Source organism: Dipodascopsis tothii (genome assembly GCF_038497935.1).
Source record: "Dipodascopsis tothii strain CBS 759.85 unplaced genomic scaffold V1510scaffold_10, whole genome shotgun sequence".
NCBI classification, from domain to species: domain Eukaryota; kingdom Fungi; phylum Ascomycota; class Lipomycetes; order Lipomycetales; family Lipomycetaceae; genus Neoaidaea; species Neoaidaea tothii.
Genome location: NW_027117994.1, coordinates 231,020 through 249,284, shown reverse-complemented (window position 1 = coordinate 249,284; position 18,265 = coordinate 231,020). Strand labels below are relative to the sequence as shown.

General features: G+C 68.7%; 8 protein-coding genes across 8 annotated transcripts; 5 read left to right on the top strand and 3 right to left on the bottom strand.

The window, feature by feature from the left end:
- The first annotated feature begins 1,898 nt into the window (after nucleotides 1-1,898).
- Nucleotides 1,899-4,768, top strand: V1510DRAFT_414909 (DNA polymerase). Its single transcript, XM_066933495.1, has 4 exons — nucleotides 1,899-3,035; nucleotides 3,065-3,989; nucleotides 4,021-4,256; nucleotides 4,287-4,768. Exons 1-4 carry the CDS (start codon nucleotides 1,913-1,915, stop codon nucleotides 4,544-4,546), a joined length of 2,544 nt encoding a protein of 847 aa, XP_066789735.1. The 5' UTR covers nucleotides 1,899-1,912; the 3' UTR covers nucleotides 4,547-4,768.
- A 69-nt stretch (nucleotides 4,769-4,837) lies between these two features.
- V1510DRAFT_433530 (uncharacterized protein) lies at nucleotides 4,838-6,418 on the top strand (the record flags this gene model as incomplete). Its single annotated transcript, XM_066935518.1, has 1 exon — nucleotides 4,838-6,418. A coding segment is annotated over one exon (1,218 nt), but the record flags the coding sequence as incomplete, so codon positions are not given.
- Nucleotides 6,419-6,630: 212 nt separating this feature from the next.
- On the top strand, nucleotides 6,631-7,674 carry V1510DRAFT_414904 (26S proteasome-like protein regulatory subunit rpn12). The gene is made up of 3 exons (XM_066933494.1): nucleotides 6,631-7,179; nucleotides 7,211-7,342; nucleotides 7,374-7,674. The coding sequence occupies exons 1-3, from the start codon at nucleotides 6,643-6,645 to the stop codon at nucleotides 7,506-7,508; spliced, it is 804 nt and encodes a 267-aa protein (XP_066789733.1). The 5' UTR covers nucleotides 6,631-6,642; the 3' UTR covers nucleotides 7,509-7,674.
- Nucleotides 7,492-8,479, bottom strand: V1510DRAFT_414902 (uncharacterized protein). The gene has a single exon (XM_066933493.1). It carries the CDS (start codon nucleotides 8,377-8,379, stop codon nucleotides 7,516-7,518), a length of 864 nt encoding a protein of 287 aa, XP_066789732.1. The 5' UTR covers nucleotides 8,380-8,479; the 3' UTR covers nucleotides 7,492-7,515.
- A 2,792-nt stretch (nucleotides 8,480-11,271) lies between these two features.
- On the top strand, nucleotides 11,272-14,419 carry V1510DRAFT_414900 (ATPase). The gene has a single exon (XM_066933492.1). It carries the CDS (start codon nucleotides 11,571-11,573, stop codon nucleotides 14,394-14,396), a length of 2,826 nt encoding a protein of 941 aa, XP_066789731.1. The 5' UTR covers nucleotides 11,272-11,570; the 3' UTR covers nucleotides 14,397-14,419.
- A 727-nt stretch (nucleotides 14,420-15,146) lies between these two features.
- Nucleotides 15,147-16,093, bottom strand: V1510DRAFT_444792 (mitochondrial peroxiredoxin PRX1; the record flags this gene model as incomplete). Its single annotated transcript, XM_066935691.1, has 2 exons — nucleotides 15,147-15,926; nucleotides 15,957-16,093. Coding segments are annotated over 2 exons (779 nt in total), but the record flags the coding sequence as incomplete, so codon positions are not given.
- A 153-nt stretch (nucleotides 16,094-16,246) lies between these two features.
- On the top strand, nucleotides 16,247-17,244 carry V1510DRAFT_414898 (uncharacterized protein). Its single transcript, XM_066933491.1, has 2 exons — nucleotides 16,247-16,618; nucleotides 16,649-17,244. The coding sequence occupies exons 1-2, from the start codon at nucleotides 16,264-16,266 to the stop codon at nucleotides 17,227-17,229; spliced, it is 936 nt and encodes a 311-aa protein (XP_066789729.1). The 5' UTR covers nucleotides 16,247-16,263; the 3' UTR covers nucleotides 17,230-17,244.
- Nucleotides 17,209-18,239, bottom strand: V1510DRAFT_414895 (uncharacterized protein). The gene is made up of 3 exons (XM_066933490.1): nucleotides 17,973-18,239; nucleotides 17,766-17,942; nucleotides 17,209-17,734 (listed from the first exon to the last, which is right to left on the bottom strand). Exons 1-3 carry the CDS (start codon nucleotides 18,067-18,069, stop codon nucleotides 17,442-17,444), a joined length of 567 nt encoding a protein of 188 aa, XP_066789728.1. The 5' UTR covers nucleotides 18,070-18,239; the 3' UTR covers nucleotides 17,209-17,441.
- Between the last annotated feature and the right edge of the window lie 26 nt (nucleotides 18,240-18,265).

Sequence of the window (18,265 nt, the reverse complement as noted above, 5' to 3'; positions counted from 1 at the left end):
CCCACCGTGTTCGACGTCGCCGGCTCGGTCCACAACCCGGCGTTCTACCAGGTGCCCGTCGTCCGCGTGTTTGGTAGCACGCCCTCCGGCCAGCGCGCCTGCATGCACATCCACGGCGTCTTTCCGTACCTGTTTGTCGAGTACGGCGGCGACGTCGACCAGGGTGAGTCTGCGTGCAGCCGATCTGACCGCAGCGACCGCGTACATGGCGCGGATGGCCGCTGCCATCGACCAGGCGTTCGCAAGCATGTTCCAGCGCGGCCCGCGGTCGGCGCGGTTCGTGGCCCGCATCGTGCTCTGCAAGGGAGTGCCCTTCTACGGCTTCCATGTGGGCTACCGCTGCTACCTGAAGATCTACATGCTGAATCCGGGGCTGATGGGCGCGCTGGCGGACATGCTGAGCCGCGGCCGCGTCATGAACACATTTTTCCAGCCCTACGAGGCGCACATCTCGTACCCGCTGCAGTTCATGGCCGACTTCAACATATACGGCTGCGGCTGGATCGACGCCGGCCGCGCGTTCTTCCGCGGGCCGCTGCCGGAACGCGAGTCGGCGGTCGATCCGGCGTCGTGGACGGTCGACTCGGTCGGGCCAGAGGTCATGGTGCCGTCGGCGGTGGCCGCGCGCACGTCGCACTGCGAGCTAGAGGTCGACGTCGTGGCCTGCGACATCCTCAACCGCGGCCTGGTGGCTGCGCGCGAGCTGCACCACGGCTTCGCCGAGCGCGCCGAGCCGATCCCGCAGACCGCCCGGCTAGTTTCGAGCATGGCCGAGCTCTGGCGCGAGGACAAGCTGCGGCGGCGCGAGCTGGGCCTGCGCGAGCCGGCCACCATGTCCATGGCAGACGGGCCCCGAGCGGACCCGCTGATCTGGGCGGCCGCGAGCCAGCACCAGGACGACTTTCTGGCCCGGGCCCGCGCGGACCTGGCCGCCCACGGCCGGCCGTCGCTGGCCGATTATGCCGCCGGCCTGCCCACGTATCCGACCGTGCCGACCGCGTTCGACGTCGTCGACATCATGTCGCGCGAGTCGGTCGATCTCCAGGCCCCGGCCGACGAAGCCTACGGCAACGAGAGCTTCTGGGACGACATCGACGTGGCCGAGCTCGAGCTGATCGAGCAGGCCGCGGCCGAGCCGCCGGCGAACCTGGACTCGTCGTCGGGCGAGAAGCGGTCGGCGTCGGCGTCGCCGCCGCCGGCGCAGGCCAAACGGGCGCGGGAAGACGAGCCGTCGTCGTCGATGAAGTCGTTTGCCAAGGTGACCAAGTCCTTCGACAGCACGGACGAGACGCCGAAGCGGGGACAGGTCAAGCACGCGCGCGTGGCCTCGCGGCCGGCGACGGCCGACGTGCCGGCAGAGACCACGTCGGCCGAGTCGTCCGACACACTCGCCCGCCAGCTCTTTGCGAGCTCCGACAGCGTCACCGGGTCGCTGGCGCTGCCGCGGGCCGCACGCAAGCAGACGAGCGTGTTCTCCGCGTCGGTCAACGCAGCGCCGCTGGCGCGCAAGATCGCGCTGTCGTTTGGCGTCCGCGGCCGCCTGGCCATGCTGCCGCCGCAGGAGCTCACGTACGGCCAGATCCTCAAGGCGATCGAGGCCGAGGGCGGCGACCAGATCGTCTACCAGGCCGCCTACTACAGCAAGGACGAGGACGTGCCGACGCGGCCGCGGACGTACGCCGGCCGCGACTTTCGTCTCGGCGGCGACGCCGTCCGGCACGCGCCCGAGTTCTCGGCCGGCGACGACGTCGGGCTGGGTGGCACGGCGGCCGTCCGGCGATGGCAGCTGTGCGCGCCGCCGCCCACGGCCGCGGCCGTCGTCGGCTGGCTGCTGCAGGGCGGTCCGCGGCCGGCTCAGGAGAAGAGGCGGCGGATCGCGTCGCAGATCGACGGCCCGACGCCCCGCCGGCGCATGTCCAAGATGGCCACGCAGCTGCACGCGCGCCGCAACCAGGCCAGCGCCATGCGCGTGCTGTCGATGGAGATCCACGTCAGCACGCGCGGCGGGCTGCTGCCGGACCCGAAGCACGACGCGGTCTGCGCGGTGTTCTGGGCGACCGTGCCGCTGGAGGACGTCGGCGACGACGAGGACGGCGCGGCAGGCTTCATAGCCTGTGCCTCCGACCGCGTCCGGCGGGTGCTGACCAAGCTCTACCCCGGGCGGACCAAGGCGTTCGTCTCGAGCGAGCTCGAGCTGCTCCAGGAGCTGACCGCGGTCGTGCGCGAGCTCGACCCCGACATCCTCGCCGGGTTCGAGACGCACAACGCGTCGTGGGGCTACGTCGTCGAGCGCGCGCAGGCGCTTTTTGAGTACGACATCTGCGACGACCTCAGCCGGCTGGTCGACGGTGGCGGCCGCCGCAAGTTCAAGGACACGTGGAACGCCCAGCAGACGTCGTCGCTGAAGGTGCCCGGCCGCCACATCTTCAACGTCTGGCGGCTCCTGCGCAGCGAGGTCAATCTGCTGCAGTACTCGTTCGAGAACTGCGTGTTCGAGCTGCTCGAGGAGCGCGTCCCCAGCTACAGCCACCGCGAGCTGTCGGCGTGGTACGCCGTCAAGGCGGCCGGCCCGCTCAAGCGCGTGTTCGACCACCACATGGCCCGGTGCTCGCTCAACCTGCGGCTGCTGGCCCACCAGGAGACGGTGGAGCGCACAAGCGAGCAGGCCCGGCTGCTCGGCGTCGACTTCTTCTCGGTGCTGTCGCGCGGCTCGCAGTTCAAGGTCGAGTCGCTCATGTTCCGGCTGGCCAAGCCCGAGAACTTCGTGCTGGTCTCGCCGAGCAGGCACCAGGTCGGCCAGCAGAACGCGCTCGAGTGCCTGCCGCTCGTGATGGAGCCGGCGTCGGACTTCTACACGAGCCCGGTGGTCGTGCTGGACTTCCAGTCGCTGTACCCGTCGATCATGATCGCGTACAACTACTGCTACTCGACGTGCCTGGGCCGGGTGGCGCCGTGGAAGGGCATCAACAAGCTCGGCTTTGTCAACCTCGAGACCGCCGGCGGGCTCGTGAGCATGCTGCGCGACGACGTCAACAGTAAGTACGTGCCGGGCGCGCTGACGCAGTCTCGCCCAACGGCCTGGCGTTTGTCAAGTCGTCCACGCGGCGGTCGCTGCTCGCCAAGATGCTCAAGGAGATCCTCGAGACGCGGGTGATGGTCAAGAGCGGCATGAAGGACTACGGCCGCGACGGCAACATGCACCGGCTGCTCAACAACCGGCAGCTGGCGCTGAAGCTGATCGCGAACGTGACGTACGGCTACACGTCGGCGTCGTTTTCGGGGCGCATGCCGTGCGCCGAGGTCGCGGACGCGATCGTGCAGACCGGCCGCGAGATCCTGGAGACGGCCGTCGGCCGGATCAACGGGCACCCGCGGTGGCGGGCGCGCGTGGTGTACGGCGACACCGACAGCCTGTTTGTGCACCTGCCGGGCCGGCCGCGCGCCGAGGCCTTCGACATCGGCCAGGAGATCGTGGACGAGATCACCGGGCTCCTGCCGAAGCCGGTCCGGCTCAAGATGGAGAAGGTGTACCTGCCGTCGATCCTGCTCTCGAAGAAGCGCTATGTGGGGTTCATGTACGAGAGCCGGGACCAGGCCGAGCCGGCGTTCGACGCCAAGGGCATCGAGACGGTCCGGCGCGACGGCACGCCCGCCGAGCAGAAGATCGAGGAGAAGGCGCTCAAGATCCTGTTCCGAACCGCGGATCTGTCGCAGGTCAAGGCGTACTTCCAGGAACAGTGTGACAAGATCATGCGCAACAAGGTGTCGGTCCAGGACTTTTGCTTTGCGAAGGAGGTCCGGCTGGGCACGTACCGCGACGACAAGGGCCTGCTGCCGCCGGGCGCGCTGCTGAGCGTCAAAAACATGCAGCAGGACCCGCGCGCCGAGCCGCAGTACCGCGAGCGGGTGCCGTACGTCGTGGTCGCGGGCCCGCCGGGCTCGCGGCTGGTCGACCGGTGCATGTTCCCCGAGGACTTTCTGGCGCAGCCGTAAGTGGCCGCGTGGGCGCGCTGACGGAAGAAACCGGATGCTGGACGCCAACTACTACATCACCAAGAACATCATCCCGCCGCTGGAGCGGATCTTCAATCTGGTCGGCGCGGACGTGCGCGCGTGGTACGAGGAGATGCCCAAGACGTTCCGGCTGCCGTTCCGCAGCATCGAGCTGCTCGAGACCGCCAAGCGGCACACGATCCACTCGTTCATGCGGTCGGCGATGTGCTTGGTCTGCCGGCAACGCGAGGCGCGGGCGCCAGGTAAGAGCGCGCGGGGCGAGCTGACGTCAGGCGCGCTTTGTGACGAGTGTGTGTCACATGCGGACACGAGCATATACGCGGTCGAGACCCGCGCACGCGAGGCACACCGCCGCGTGCGCCAGCTGACGGCGCTGTGCCGGACGTGCACGGGCATCTCGCACGTGGAGGAGATCGCGTGCACGTCGCGGGACTGCCCGGTGTACTTCTCGCGCGTGCACGCGGACGCGCGGCTGCGGGAGCGGACGAGCATTGCGGCCGAGGTGACAGGCCAGCTCGAGAGTGTATTATAGGTGTAGACTACTGTATTTTAGGTGCATGCGCGGACGTTTGGCGAAATGTGTATAAGGTTTGCGTGACAAGGCACTAGGCGCTAATTTGACATATAACGGTCGGGGCTTTAGACCAGATGAGACATCGGGCGCACGGACCGCCCGGGCTGCAGTAGCGCCCGCCGGGTCCGGCAGGTTTGGGCCGGCGCGTCCGCGGCCCTGCGGCTCCCGCAGGACCCTGGCCGGAACCGAATGGCCGGCGATGGCGTCACACGCTGTTGGGCAATCACGGCGCCGCCGACGCGTGGTCCGCGGTCGGATTGGCAATCGCCGCCGCCGCGCTTGGCCGACCACTTCTCGCGCGCCTGCGGGCCTGCGCGACCCCGACGAGCAGTGAGTATAAACGTGATGGACGCCCTCAGGGATCTCGTCGTGATCTTTGGCATCCTGCTGCGGATGCATCCGTGCTTTCCGATGGCAGTGCGCCCCGTCCAGAGCCCGACCCGGCCCCGCGCGTTGGGACTATGCGAGCGCATCTCGCTGGCGCCGCCGGCCGACGCCGACTACGCGAGCGTCGACGACGCCGCGTCCGAGTGCTCGACCGTCGTCGGTGACGGCGACGGCGAGGCCTGCGTCCACGACGAGTCGGGGTTCGACATGTCCTACTACTACGAGTCCCAATCCGACGTCGACGGCGATTGCAGCTTCGTCTCGGACGGCCACGCGTCCTGGAAGGACAATGCCGAGAACGAGGAGCCCGGCCCCGGCCGCCGGTGGGGTCTGAAGAACCTGCGCAGCTACGCCGGCAGCGTCCGGCGGTTTGCCGCAGACGAGAACCGCCCGTCGAGCCCCGCCGCGGCCCTCGGCGGCGTGTTTGGCAGCAGCAAGATGCGCCGCCTGATCGAGGACCGCAAGCGCCTGCAGCCGCCGGTCGACACGGTGTTTCCGCTCGTGCTCGACGAGCCGTCGGCAATGGCCCGCTACAGTGCCAGCCTGAACGAGCGGCTCGGCTGGCGGCCGTCGCCGGGCCGGACACAGTCGCCGGCGGTCGACGACGACGCCAAGCGGCTCTCGTTCTCTGAGGTCTTCCGCAACATGCGTGCACGGCAATCGCTGGCCAAGCGCGAGAACGCGACCGTCGCGTCGTCGCCGGCAGTGCTGGCGACGCTGTCGGCCGAGCCGCGGCTGTCCACTCGCCCGACTGACGTCGATGCCAATGTCGAGCGATTCGTCGCCGGCGCGCTCGCCAAGCTCGACGCCGTCCTCGCTGACGACTTCCGATGCGACATGTTCTTTGAGTTCCGCCACGACCACACCGCCGAGACGCTGGAGCAAGGCGAGTGCATTCGGTGCATGGAGGAGCGCGCCTACGCCGACGTGGTGAAGATCCGCGTTGCGGGCCAGCTGCGGCCGCTCGTGCGCGTTGCGGGAGAGCCCGGTGTGACGGACGAGGACGTTTTTGTGATCGGCAAGCTTGCGCGGTCTGAGATACAGATGGTGGCCGTCACAACGTTTGCCGGAAGGCGCTAGATTTTGCATTACATTATTTACGACATGACCGACGGCGGCTATGAGCCGCACACTGCGCGGCTCACAGATTGCCGCAGCCGCATATAGCCGCAGCCGCATATAGCCGGCGCGGCTAGCTCGCGGCAGCGTTGCCGCCGGAGACGGCTTGGCGAGCGGCTGGGGCGACCCTGGCGAGAAGACTGTCCTGCGGGCAGGCGTAATGAGCCGCACGGTATGCGGCTCAATTCCTGCCCTGCCGCATGTAGCCGCACGGGATGCAAAGCCGCGCACCGTGCGGCTGATTTAGCACCGCCGGGGTCTCTGCACGGCCAACCCTCGACGACGTCGACCCGGCTCGCCAGGCCGGCGCCGACTCGACCAGAGGGGTGCTCGGCAGGCGTACGAGCCGTGCCGCTGTGGCTCACAAGCAGCCAAGGACGCGCAGCCTCCGCAGGCCCGCCGCGCCAGAGGCACGCGCCGAGCGCCGCACGGCGTGCGGCGCGGCGCGTCAGCCGCATGTTGTGCGGCGCGCCAAACCAGGGTTAGGGCCCCGCATCACATAACGCCGCCACGTCCGCCAGTCCGCTTCCCCAACAGCCATCCACACGATGCCCGCAGCAAAGGCTACGACGTTTGCCCAGGTCGAGAGCAAGGTCAAGGCGCTCGAGGGCGCCTTCGCGGCCAAGGACTACGAGCAGTGCGTCGAGGCGCTGGGCGCGCTCAAGATCGCGCTGGCGCAGCAGAACCTTCTGGTGCCGGGCGCGGGGGCCGACACCAAGAAGCTGGTGGTCGCGCGGCGGGTGCTGGAGATCGGCGCGCTGACGTCGATCTTTGTGCTGGACGAGGTGATGTTCAGCCGGTACCTGTCGCAGCTGTCGGCGTTCTACGCGCTGGCGGGCCTGCCGGCGTCGGAGAACGAGAAGAAGCTGGTGGCGCTCAAGCTGCTGCTGCTGCTGTCCAAGAACGACATCGCCGAGTTCCACACCGAGCTCGAGACGCTCGAGGACGAGGCCGAGACGGACCCGTACATCCGGTACCCGGTGATGCTCGAGCGGTGGCTGATGGAGGGCTCGTACGACCGCGTGTGGAAGGCCACGACGCAGCGCAGCGAGGTCCCGGCGGAGGAGTTTGCGATCTTTGCCGACGTACGTGGGCGCGCGGGCACGCTGACGACAGATCCTGGTCAACACGATCCGCACGGAGATCGCCAAGTGCTCCGAGAAGGCGTACCCGTCGCTGCCGGTGTCGAACGCGAAGCACCTGCTGTTCTTCACGGACGACGCCGAGGCGCGCGAGTTCATTGCCGAGGTAAGTGCGCGCGCGGCCGGGCTGACGCCAGCGCGGCTGGACCATCCGCGGCAACCGCATCTACTTCCCGCAGGCCGAGCCGGAGGTGTCCGAGGCTGGGCTGGCGACCGAGAAGGTCATCGAGAACGCGATCGGCTACGCGCGCGAGCTGGAGACCATCATCTGATAGATTGCTAATACACCACGCGCCACACGTTGAGCTTGCGGTCGTAGAAGCTGCACGTGGCGACGAGCGCGCCGTCGGCGGCCCAGTCGCCGCCGTAGACCATCGACTCGTGCCCGTCGACGATTGTGGCCACGACGGCGGGCTCGGTCGGCGGCCCGGCGAGGATGCGCGCGCCGCCGTGCATGCAGCAGGCGAGGACGCGCCCGCGGCCGTCCGGGACGAGCCGCCAGACGCCGCCGCCGAGGCCGAGCGACTGCGCGAGGACGGGGCGGCCGGCGCCGGTCCACACGCGCAGCTGCTCGTCGTACGAGCCCGTCCACAGCACGTTGTCGGCCAGCGGCAGGATCGCAGTCACGCCGGCGCCGTGCTGCGCGCGGCCCGTCCGCCACAGCGGCGTGTCCGTCGCGACTGCATGCGCAAGCAGCACGCCGTCGTCGCCGCCGGAGAGCACGCGCTCGGCGCTGCCGGCCGGGGCAAACGCCGCCGTCCAGGCCTCGAGCTCGTGCGCGTGCTCGGCCACAGCCGTCGCCGGGCCGGGCACGGCCTCCATGGCGTAGACGCGCACGACCCCCGACGAGAGCGTCACGGCCATGTGGCCGGGCGCGAACGTCACCGACAGCGCCAGCACGTCTGGATCGGCCACCGGCGTCGTGTGCACGAGTTCCAGCGCCGGGGCGGCCCCGCCTGTGGCCCGCCAGAAGCACACCTTGCCGGTCGAGTGCGCGGACGCGAGCAGGCCCGGTCGGACGAACCGCACGTCCAGGATCGACGAGTCCGCCGAGACCGCCGAGGCCACCTTCTGGAGCCCGTCCGAGCACGCGTACACGTCCAGCGAGCCGTTGCGCGTTCCGGCCGCGCCGTCCTCCAGCATGTACGTGCCCACCACCAGCAGCCGCGGCTCGTCCGGATAGAACGCCACGGCGCACGGCGGCAGCGCGGGCTGCGCCGACGCTACCAGCTCAGCATGGGGGACGGCCATTGGTGTCTCGGCCGCGCGCGCAGACTTTTCACGCCGCGCCGTCCGGGTAACGCGCCGCGGCGAGCCGCACCCGGTGCGGCTCAGACCGTTGGGAGCAGCGGCGCCAGCAGCCGGTGCCGCGGCCAGCCGGCCGTCTGGGCGAGCCTATGGCGCAGGCTGTGGCCGCAGGCTGTGGCTGCGAGCCTGGGTCATAGTGGACGTGAGCTTGTAGCATCTGCCCCAGCCTCTGCCCAGCCTCTGGCGCAAGCCTGTCAGGGCGCACCCCCAAGGCGCATTAGGCTGGTTGACCAACAAAGCAGTCAGTTGCGGCCATACCCTGAAGAAAACACAGTTCCCCGTCCGATCAACACTCGTTAACCTTCAGTGGGCCTACTTAGTACTGCGGTGGGAGACCACGCTGGAATCGTAGGTGTTGCAATTTTTTGCCGCGGGCTGAGCCGCACACGGTGCGGCTTGCGGCCGCAGTGTCGCCCTCGGCCGAGTCGCCGCCGCGGCTCACTAGCAAGCGCGGCGGCTCAGTCAGGGATGCAGGCTGCAGTCCATTTTTGTAGGCTGCAGTCCATTTTCGGCCCGCAGGCCACGTCGGCTCTGCGGCGGCTCCGAGCTCAGTCAGCAGCCGCAGACCGACCACCGACCGCCCGCAGCCGTCGGCGATCGCAGCCGCGCAGCCGTCGCGCGGACGCAGCCGCGCAGCCGGCCGCGCTAGCGAGGCGGCAGCTCGGCGTGGGCCGCACGGAGCGCGGCTCGTAGCCGCACAGCCGGCCGCGCCCGCGCAAGACGCCGCACGGCGTGCGGCTCGCAACCGCACAGCCGGCCGCGCCCGCGCAAGACGCCGCACGGCGTGCGGCTCGCAACCGCACAGCCGGCCGCGCCCGCGCAAGACGCCGCATGGCGTGCGGCTCGCAACCGCACAGCCGGCCGCGCCCACGCAAGGCGCCCTCGGGACCGAGTCGCCGCGCGGCCTGCGGCTCGGTCTGGATCATGCAGTGGCTGTGGCGGCCGCATGGTGCGCATGGCTTGTGCAACATCGGCACTCTCCCGGGCCCACTCGTACCGCCGCTCCCTCGGCCCCGCCAGAGCCGCGGTTCCGGCGACCGCAGGGCCCGGCTGCCGCGCGCCGTGCGGCGCGTCGCGCCCCTCGGCAGCCCGGAGCGCGCCCGGCTGCCGCCGCTGACTCAGCGCAGCGGGTAACGGCCCGGCCGCAACTCCGCACTGCCGAGCCCAGGAACCACCGCGGCGGCGTTGGGGACCGCGGTGCTGCCCAGGGCGGAAAGTTTCCCAAAGCGGCTAGCGCTGCCGGGGTCCTCTGCGGTGGGCACGGGCGCTCGGCGTTTCTGCCACGCAGGCGTCACATAGACTTTCTCGCCCGCGTTAGCGTCCGCTGGCGTGCGTTTCTAGGGTTGCGGAGCGCAGCCCGGCTAAATCGAGCAATCAAGTTTCCCGATCCGGATAGAGCGCCGGACATCCGAGTCCATCGCAGCGGATCCCGGCGCGCGCGCGCCCGCGACTCGGCCCGCGTCGCCGCGCCGCCGCCGTCGGCTCTCCGGGCGGCGCGGCCGTGCGTCTCGCTGCCGCCCGCCCGCCGCCCAGCGTTAAGGTTGTTCGGACCCAGGCACAACGGCCCCGTGGCGCCCTTTATAAATCCCCGAGCCGCCCCCAAATCGCCAGACACCATGGCGCAGCCGGACATCTACGACGAATTCCGCGACTGGCTCGAGGCCGACGTCGCGCGCGCCTCCGCGGCCGGCATGCCGCCCAAGCGCCTCGGCGTCACGTACCGCGACCTCAAGGTCGTGGCCGCCCGGCAGGGCGCTTCGCTGGCGCCCACCGTCGGCTCCGCCATGAACCCGGTCGAGCTCCTGCGCGGGCTCGGCCGCAAGCCCGTCCAGGGCGCGCTCCTGGACGGCTTCTTCGGCTGCGTCCGGCCCGGCGAGATGATGCTGGTCCTCGGCCGGCCCGGCTCGGGATGCTCGACGCTGCTCAAGGTGCTGTCGAACCACGTGGACGAGTACACGGCCGTCGAGGGCACGCTGCGGTTCGGCGACATGGACTCCAAGGCCGCGGCCGCGTTCCCGGACCAGCTCGTCTACCAGTCCGAGGAGGACGCGCACTTCCCCACGCTGACCACGCGCGAAACGCTCGGGTTCGGGCTCAAGACCAAGACGCCCAAGGGCGTGGCGGCGCGCGAGTTCCGCGACGAGCAGCTGCGCGAGCTCATGAAGGTCTTCAAGATCGCGCACACGCACAGCACGTTCGTCGGCAACGAGTACGTGCGCGGCGTCTCCGGCGGCGAGCGCAAGCGCGTGTCCATCATCGAGGCGCTGATCGCGCGCGGCGCGCTCTTCTGCTACGACAACTCGACCCGCGGGCTGGACTCGTCGACCGCGCTCGGCTTTGCGCGCTGCCTGCGCGCGCTCACAGACGTCGCCCGGCACACCACGGTGTCGACGCTCTACCAGACCGGCAACGCGCTCTACGACGTCTTCGACAAGGTCACGGTCGTCGCCGACGGGCGCATGATCTACTACGGCCCGCGCGCCGAGGCCCGCGGCTACTTCGAGGCCCTGGGCTTCGAGTGCCCGCCGGGCGCCAACGTGGCCGACTTCCTGACGTCGGTCACGGTCACCACCGAGCGCGTCGTGCGCCCCGAGTTCGCCGAGGCCGCCCGCAAGGGCGCCGTGCCCACGTCCGCCGCCGACTTCGCCGCCGAGTACCTCCGCTCGGACGTCTGCCGGCGCATGCTCGCCGAGATCGACGACGCCGCCGCCGCCGCCGACGTCCAGGCCGCCCTCGCCGCCGACACGGCCGAGTTCCGCGCGCTGGTCAAGCACGAGCGCTCCGCCCTCCGGCTCGACCCCGCCCGCGGCACCGTCTCCTTCGGCGCCCAGGTCCTCGACCTCTCCGTGCGCGAGTTCCAGATCCTCTGGGGCGACCGCCAGTCGCTCATCCTCCGCCAGAGCGCCGCGCTCGTCCAGGCGCTCGTCCAGGGCTCGCTCTTCTACAACATCTCGGTCGACGCCGCCGGCATCATCCCCTTCTTCGGCTCGCTCTTCTTCCCGTTCGTCATCTTCGGCTTCGAGGCCATGGCCCAGACCATGGCCGCGTTCCGCAGCCGCAACATCCTCGAGAAGCAGCGCCGGTACGGCTACTACTCGCCGGCCGCGTACGGCGTCGCGCTCGTCCTGACCGACCTGCCCGTGCTCTTCTTCCAGGTGCTGACCTTCTCGATCGTGTTCTACTTCATGTGCGGCTTCCGCCGCACCGCGGGCGCGTTCTTCACGTTCCTGGTCATCATCTACGCGGCCACCGTCGCGCTCAACGCGTTCTTCCGCATGTGGGGCTTCCTGTTCCGGTCGTTCAACGCGGCGTCGAAGGTCACGGGCGTGATCATGTCGGTCTTCCTCGTCTACGGCGGGTTCCTGATCCCCAAGGTCCAGATGCACCCCTGGTTCAAGTGGATCATCTACCTGTCGCCGATGAGCTTCGGGCTCGAGGCCATCGTGGCCAACCAGTTCCTCGGCCTGGAGATGTCGTGCGGGTACCCCAACCTGGTTCCCTCCGGCGACGGCTACGGCAACATCCCGGCCGGCGAGGCCGCGTGCCTGGTCCGCGGCAAGGCCTACACGACGACCGAGGACTCGGCGACGTTCCACGTCGTCGCCAGCGACTACATCGCCGAGGCGTTCTCGTACGAGGTGTCGCACATCTGGCGCAACTTCGGCATCATCATCGCCTGGGGCGTCGGCTACATCCTGATCTACCTGTTCTGCATGGAGTTCTTCCGCAGCGGCGGCGGCGAGTCGCTGGTGCTGTCGTTCGTGCGCGGCTCGGAGCGCGCGCGCCGGGCCGTGGCCGGCGACGACGAGGAAAAGACCGTGAGCCTGTCGACGAGCGACATCGTCGGCGTGCACGCGGTCGAGGCCGCCCACGGCGTCGTCCTGGACGAGAAGGCGGCCGCGGGCGACGCCGGCTCGGCGGACGGGCTGGGGCACCACAACGAGGCCGTCTTCACGTGGCGGCACCTGCGGTACACGGTCGCGGTCAAGGGCGGCGACCGGCTGCTGCTCGACAACGTGCAGGGCTGGATCAAGCCCGGCACGCTGGGCGCGCTGATGGGCGCGTCCGGCGCCGGCAAGACCACGCTCCTGGACGTGCTGGCCCAGCGGAAAGACTCGGGCGTGGTCACGGGCGAGGTGCTTGTCGACGGCCGCGCCGTCGGCGTCTCGTTCCAGCGCCAGACCGGCTACTGCGAGCAGCTCGACATCCACGACCCCACGACGACCGTGCGCGAGGCCATGATCTACTCGGCGCTGCTGCGCCAGGACCGCGGCGTGCCGGACGCGGACAAGATCAAGTACGTGGACGAGGTCATCGACCTGCTCGAGATGGACGACGTCGCCGACGCGATCGTCGGCCTGCCCGGCCAGGGCCTGTCGGTCGAGCAGCGCAAGCGGCTGACGATCGGCGTCGAGCTGGCGGCCAAGCCCGGCATCGTGCTCTTCCTGGACGAGCCCACGTCGGGCCTGGACGGCCAGTCGTCGTACAACGTCCTGCGGTTCCTGCGCAAGCTGGCCGCGTCCGGCCAGTCCGTGCTCTGCACGATCCACCAGCCGTCGGCCTCGCTCTTCGAGATGTTCGACACGCTCCTGCTGCTCGCGCCGGGCGGCAAGACCGTGTACTTTGGCGACATCGGCCCGCGGTCGGCCGTGGTCAAGGACTACTTTGGCCGCAACGGCGCGCCGTGCCCGGACGACATGAACCCGGCCGACCACATCGTCAACATCGTGACGACGCCGCGGGCCGACGGCTCGACGTGGAACGACGTCTGGCTGGCGTCGCCCGAGGTCGCTGCGGTCGAGGCCGAGCTGGACCGGCTCAAGGTCGACCTCAACTCGCGGCCGACCACGATCGACCTCGACCTCGACACCGAGTTCGCCACGACCATGGGCGCCCAGGCGCGCGTCATCCTGCGCCGCCAGGTCATCGCCGTCTGGCGCAACCCGGACTACGTCGTCAACAAGGTCGTGATCCACCTCGCCGGCGGCCTGCTCAACGGCTTCACGTACTACAACCTCAGCGACCGCCTCGTCGACCTCGACAACTACCTGTTCTCCATCTTCTTCTTCCTCTTTGTGGCCCCGGGCGTCATCAACCAGATGCAGCCGCTGTTCATCGCCAACCGCAACCTGTTCGAGGCCCGCGAGAAGAAGAGCAAGATGTTCAGCTGGCAGGTGTTTGTGCTCGGCCAGATCGTGCCCGAGATCCCGTACCTGCTGGTCTGCGGCACGCTCTACTACGTGTGCTGGTACTTTGCCTCGGGCTTCCCGACGCGCTCCGCGGTCGCCGGCCAGTTCTACGTGGTGCTGATTCTGTACGAGTTCCTGTACACGTCGCTGGGCCAGACCATCGCGGCGTACGCGCCCTCCGAGTTCTTTGCGTCGCTGGCGAACCCGCTGATCCTGGGCTGCTTCTTCATATCCTTCTCGGGCGTGCTGGTGCCGTACAGCAACATCCAGGCCTTCTGGCGGTACTGGCTGTACTGGATCGACCCGTTCCAGTACCTGCTGGGCGCGCTGCTGACGAAGCCGCTGTACGCGATCGACATCCACTGCCGCGACGACGAGCTGGCGCGGTTCGCGCCGCCGGCGAACACCACCTGCGGCGACTACATGGCACCGTTTCTGGCGGAGAACACGGGCTACGTCGTCGACCCGACGAGCACGTCCCTGTGCGAGTACTGCCAGTTCTCGACGGGCGCCGAGTTCGCGAAGCAGTACAACTACAACAGCGACTCGTACGGCTGGCGCGACACAGGCATCCTGGCAGGCTTCATCCTGTTTTTCTACGGCTCGGTGTTTCTGATGATGAAGACGCGGACGAAGAAGACGAAGAGCGCGAAGGCGGACTGAGCATAATAGATTGCATTTGTATAGCGCCGCATTGCGTGCGGCTGGGTTGGCCGCGCGAGCGTAGTCTGCATATAGCCGCTGCGGCATATAGCCGCGCGGCAGTGTGCCTGCATGTAGCCGCACGCTCGTGCGGCTGAGCGGCTATATGCACGCCGCCGGCACGGGACTAGCTCGCTTCACGTGCAGGGGGGCCGTGCGGCTCAATCGCGTGGGACATATAGCCGCATGCTGCTGTCTGGCGGAGGCACGTAGTCTGGACGGACTGCCGCCGGAGGCTCGCTCACGCACGCGGCTCGCGGCGGAGCCCCCCCACCCGCTGCGGCCCCTGCGGAGGCTCGCCCCGCTGCGACTCCGGCGGAGGCTCGCTCCCACACTGCGACTCTGGCGGAGGCCCGCTCCCACGCTGGCGGGTCTCCGGCGGCAATCCGTCGAGGGTGGCCAGCGGCGGCTTCGCTCTGGTGCCACACGCAGCATATAGCCGCGCGCACCTGGCCGCTAGGCAGGCTGCCTGCAGCACTGCCCGCATATCTAGCAATATATAGCCGAAATGGCGTCACGGAGCTACGCAGTGGTGCCTGAGCACACATGAGCCGCAGCAGCCCGCGAGCGGCCCGTACTGCTTGGCAGGCTGCTCTCGGCGGTCGCCGCCAGGGGCGTCAGTCGCGTGGGCGAGCCTCGGCGGCAGCTCCGTGCGGCTTCGCCGTTCGAGCAGGACCGCAGGCGGCTATATGCTCGCCGGACAAAATCGCGCCCGACAATCGACCGCTCAGCGGAGTGCCCGCCCGACTCTCGCCCTGCGCAATGCCTGACAGCGCGACCGAGCCGCCACGCCGCCAATTGCCGTTTCGTCTACAAATTGCGGTCGAGCAAATTAAGCTAGCTAGCTATCTAGACCTTGGTGTAGCGCAGGTAGGGCTTGACAGCGTTGAACTCGCCGAACTTGGCCTTGGCGTCAGCGTCCGACACAGTGGGCGGAATGATGACGTCGCCGCCCGGGGTCCAGTTGATCGGAGTGGCGATGCCGTTCTTGTCGGCGGTCTGCAGGCCGTCGAGCACACGCAGAACCTCGGCCGAGTTGCGGCCAGTCGACGCCGGGTAGAGCATCGTCAGGCGGATCTTCTTGGACGGGTCGATGACAAACACCGAGCGGATGGTGAAGGCCTTGGAGACGTCGCCAATGTCCTTCTCGTCGATCATGTCGTAGAGCAGCGCGATCTTGCGGTCGGGGTCGGCGACGATCGGGAAGCCGACCTTGGCGCCGTTGGTGGCAACCTCCTCGATGTCCTTGATCCACTCGGCGTGGTGACCGATGGCGTCAACCGAGAGGCCGATCAGCTTGCAGCCGCGGGCAGCAAACTCGGGCTCGAGCTGGGCAAACGCACCGAGCTCGGTCGTGCACACGGGCGTGAAGTCGGCCGGGTGCGAGAACAGCACCGTCCACTTGTCGCCAATGAACTCGTGGAAGTCAATGGGGCCGTGGGTCGAGTCCGCGGAGAAGTTGGGCGCGGTCGAGCCGAGACGGAGACGGGGCTGAGTCAGCGGGCACGGCGGCGGACGTACCTGGTCGAACGCGAGCTTGGTCGAGCTGAACAGGCGGGCCGAGGCGAAGGCGGGCGCCACGCGGGCGACGCGGGGGACGCGCGCCGCGGTCTGGGCGGCGCGGAGAGCAGAGCGGACAAACAGGGTGGAGGCCATTGGAGCGGTTGGTGGAGAGGAGCGGGCGAAAAACGGAGAAAAGTAGGCCGCGGGTAAGGGCTCGGCGCCGCACCGCGCGCGGCGCGCGCCGCACGCCGTGCGGCGCGCCCAGCCGCACCTGCTGCGGCGCACCGCCGCACTCTGCGGCGCACCCTCCTCCCCGTCCCCAGCCATGATCGAGCACCCCAAGAGCCTCGGCATATTTGCATCCTACTTTGTGCTCATCGGCGCGCTCGTGCTCGTCATCGCGCGCACGGCGCCGGTGCGCCCGGCCGCGCCGTACCTGGTCCTGACCGCCGTCTCGGTCCTGACGACGTGGTACTACATGCTCATGTACTTTGCGACGTCCTTCGCCGAGTGGCAGCTTGCTACCGCGCACTCGGAGTACACCATGGGCAACTGGCTGTCCGAGACGAAGCTGTTCGAGCAGGCCTGGACGTACGTCTCGGCCACCCCCGGCCGGTACTGGTGGTCGCAGCAGATCTGCTTCTGGTCGGTCATCGTGACCAGCTTCATGGCCCACAAAGGTACGTCTGTCGCGACCGCGCTGACCGCAGCTGAGCTCTACCGGATCCGCCACCTGTGGGCCTACATGCTGCTCGGCCAGGTTGTCGCCATGTCGGTCAACTCGAATCTGGTCTTCGGCGTTGCGGCCGCGGTCGAGCAGCGCGCCGCCCGCCGCGGCAAACGGCCGGCCGGCCGGTCGCCGCGCGTCCGTACAAGCACGCTCTCGAGCGTGCTGCTCGTGCTGTCGTTTGCGCCGCTGTCCATGCTGGCCGACGTGACGTCGCGCTGGTTCATGCCGGCGCTCTTGTCGCTGCATTCTGTCATCTTTGTGCCGCTGGCCGTCGGCGGTGCGCCGCATCCGTGGGCCAACGTGGCCATCGCGCTGCTCTCCAGCGCGCTCCAGCTCTGGCAGGGCGTGCTCACCGGCCGCGACGCCATTGTGGCCACGCTGCTCGAGGCCCCGACCACGGCCGCGCAGTACGCCATCAAGAGCGTCATCGCCGACGTCTTTTGCTCGGTCGCCGGGCTGGCGGTCTGGGTTGCCCAGCACCCAGACCAGCGGCCGCTGCTGCTGCTGGCCGTGCCCGTCCTCGGCACCGCCACCGGCGGCTTTCTCATCAACCAACTGTGATTACTAGTTACATGACTCCGCTGATCTGGTCGCCTGTGCGCCGGCTGGTCTTGGCCGCCGCCGACCACTTGGGCATCTCCTTTCGGCCTGCCCGCACCGGACTGTCCATCGACGCCATCTCGATCGACGGGCCGGCCTGCCACTCGGGCTGGTCCCGCGTGACGTGGCGGAAACTGTGTTTGTTGGCCGGCACGTACCGTTCCTGCCGCAGCTCAAATGGGCCCCGCCGCTGCCGTCAGCGCGCTCTGCGCCGCACGTACCTTCAAATTCTCGGCGCCCTTGGCGTGCAGGTAGTTGTAGACGAGCGCCGCGTTGCGCGTCGAGCACGCGTTGATGTAAGAGAAGACTGCACCAAGCAGCGGGATCAGCGTCATCAGGAAGTCAAACGTGACATTGGCAGTCATCTTCACATGCAGCTCCGTCGGGATCTTGATGTCCTCGGCCATCCGGTTCAGCCGCAGGTGTAGCACGTACATCGTCAGTGGCCCGATCACCGGGATCAGTGCTGGCGTCAGCTCGGCCGTTGACCTACTTACACACAAGCGGCGCCTGGCCGAGCCCACAGTCCGCCCAGAAGCACCCACACATGCACCGGTCGTGCTTCCATGCCGACCGCACGATCTTCTTCCAGGCCTCGGCGTCGCTGTCGCTGACGCCGGGCGGGGGTAGCCGACGGACTTCTTCGCCCTCAGCGTTTTCCTCAAAGTACGGGTCTGCGTCAGCCTGGAAGCCGGCCAACCCACCTTTAGTCTGGAACTTTTCGCCGGCAATCGTGTTCCACGCGTCCATGGCGTACGAGTAGCCCGGCAGGCCCTCGACGGCCGAAGTTATTGAGTCCATGCCGATCGCCGAAGTTGGCTTGGACGGTCGCCGCGTCGTCTATTCGTGCTCGTGTGGGCTCACTGGTCGGGCTTCTAGTGCTTGGGTCGGCACGCCATGCGTCAGTATCCGCGCCGGTGCGCTTTTATCGTCGTGTGCTCCGCACCGTCCGGATCTGCCGGCTCTTATAGTGCCGATCTGTCAGCTCGCCTGGCAA

Excerpts from the sequence above, each read along its gene's own strand:
- V1510DRAFT_414904 (XM_066933494.1), top strand. The coding sequence starts at position 6,643 with ATGCCCGCAGCAAAGGCTACGACGTTTGCCCAGGTCGAGAGCAAGGTC. Across the intron at positions 7,180-7,210 it reads AGTTTGCGATCTTTGCCGAC|ATCCTGGTCAACACGATCCG; the intron begins GTACGTGGGCGC and ends CGCTGACGACAG. Across the intron at positions 7,343-7,373 it reads CGCGCGAGTTCATTGCCGAG|CGCGGCTGGACCATCCGCGG; the intron begins GTAAGTGCGCGC and ends GGCTGACGCCAG.
- V1510DRAFT_414898 (XM_066933491.1), top strand. The coding sequence starts at position 16,264 with ATGATCGAGCACCCCAAGAGCCTCGGCATATTTGCATCCTACTTTGTG. Across the intron at positions 16,619-16,648 it reads CAGCTTCATGGCCCACAAAG|CTGAGCTCTACCGGATCCGC; the intron begins GTACGTCTGTCG and ends CGCTGACCGCAG.
- V1510DRAFT_414895 (XM_066933490.1), bottom strand. The coding sequence starts at position 18,069 with ATGGACTCAATAACTTCGGCCGTCGAGGGCCTGCCGGGCTACTCGTAC. Across the intron at positions 17,943-17,972 it reads CGAAAAGTTCCAGACTAAAG|ACCCGTACTTTGAGGAAAAC; the intron begins GTGGGTTGGCCG and ends AGGCTGACGCAG. Across the intron at positions 17,735-17,765 it reads CGGCCAGGCGCCGCTTGTGT|CACTGATCCCGGTGATCGGG; the intron begins GTAAGTAGGTCA and ends AGCTGACGCCAG.
- V1510DRAFT_414909 (XM_066933495.1), top strand. The coding sequence starts at position 1,913 with ATGTCCAAGATGGCCACGCAGCTGCACGCGCGCCGCAACCAGGCCAGC. Across the intron at positions 3,990-4,020 it reads GAGGACTTTCTGGCGCAGCC|AAACCGGATGCTGGACGCCA; the intron begins GTAAGTGGCCGC and ends CGCTGACGGAAG. Across the intron at positions 4,257-4,286 it reads ACGCGAGGCGCGGGCGCCAG|GCGCGCTTTGTGACGAGTGT; the intron begins GTAAGAGCGCGC and ends AGCTGACGTCAG.
- V1510DRAFT_414900 (XM_066933492.1), top strand. The coding sequence starts at position 11,571 with ATGGCCCAGACCATGGCCGCGTTCCGCAGCCGCAACATCCTCGAGAAG.
- V1510DRAFT_414902 (XM_066933493.1), bottom strand. The coding sequence starts at position 8,379 with ATGCTGGAGGACGGCGCGGCCGGAACGCGCAACGGCTCGCTGGACGTG.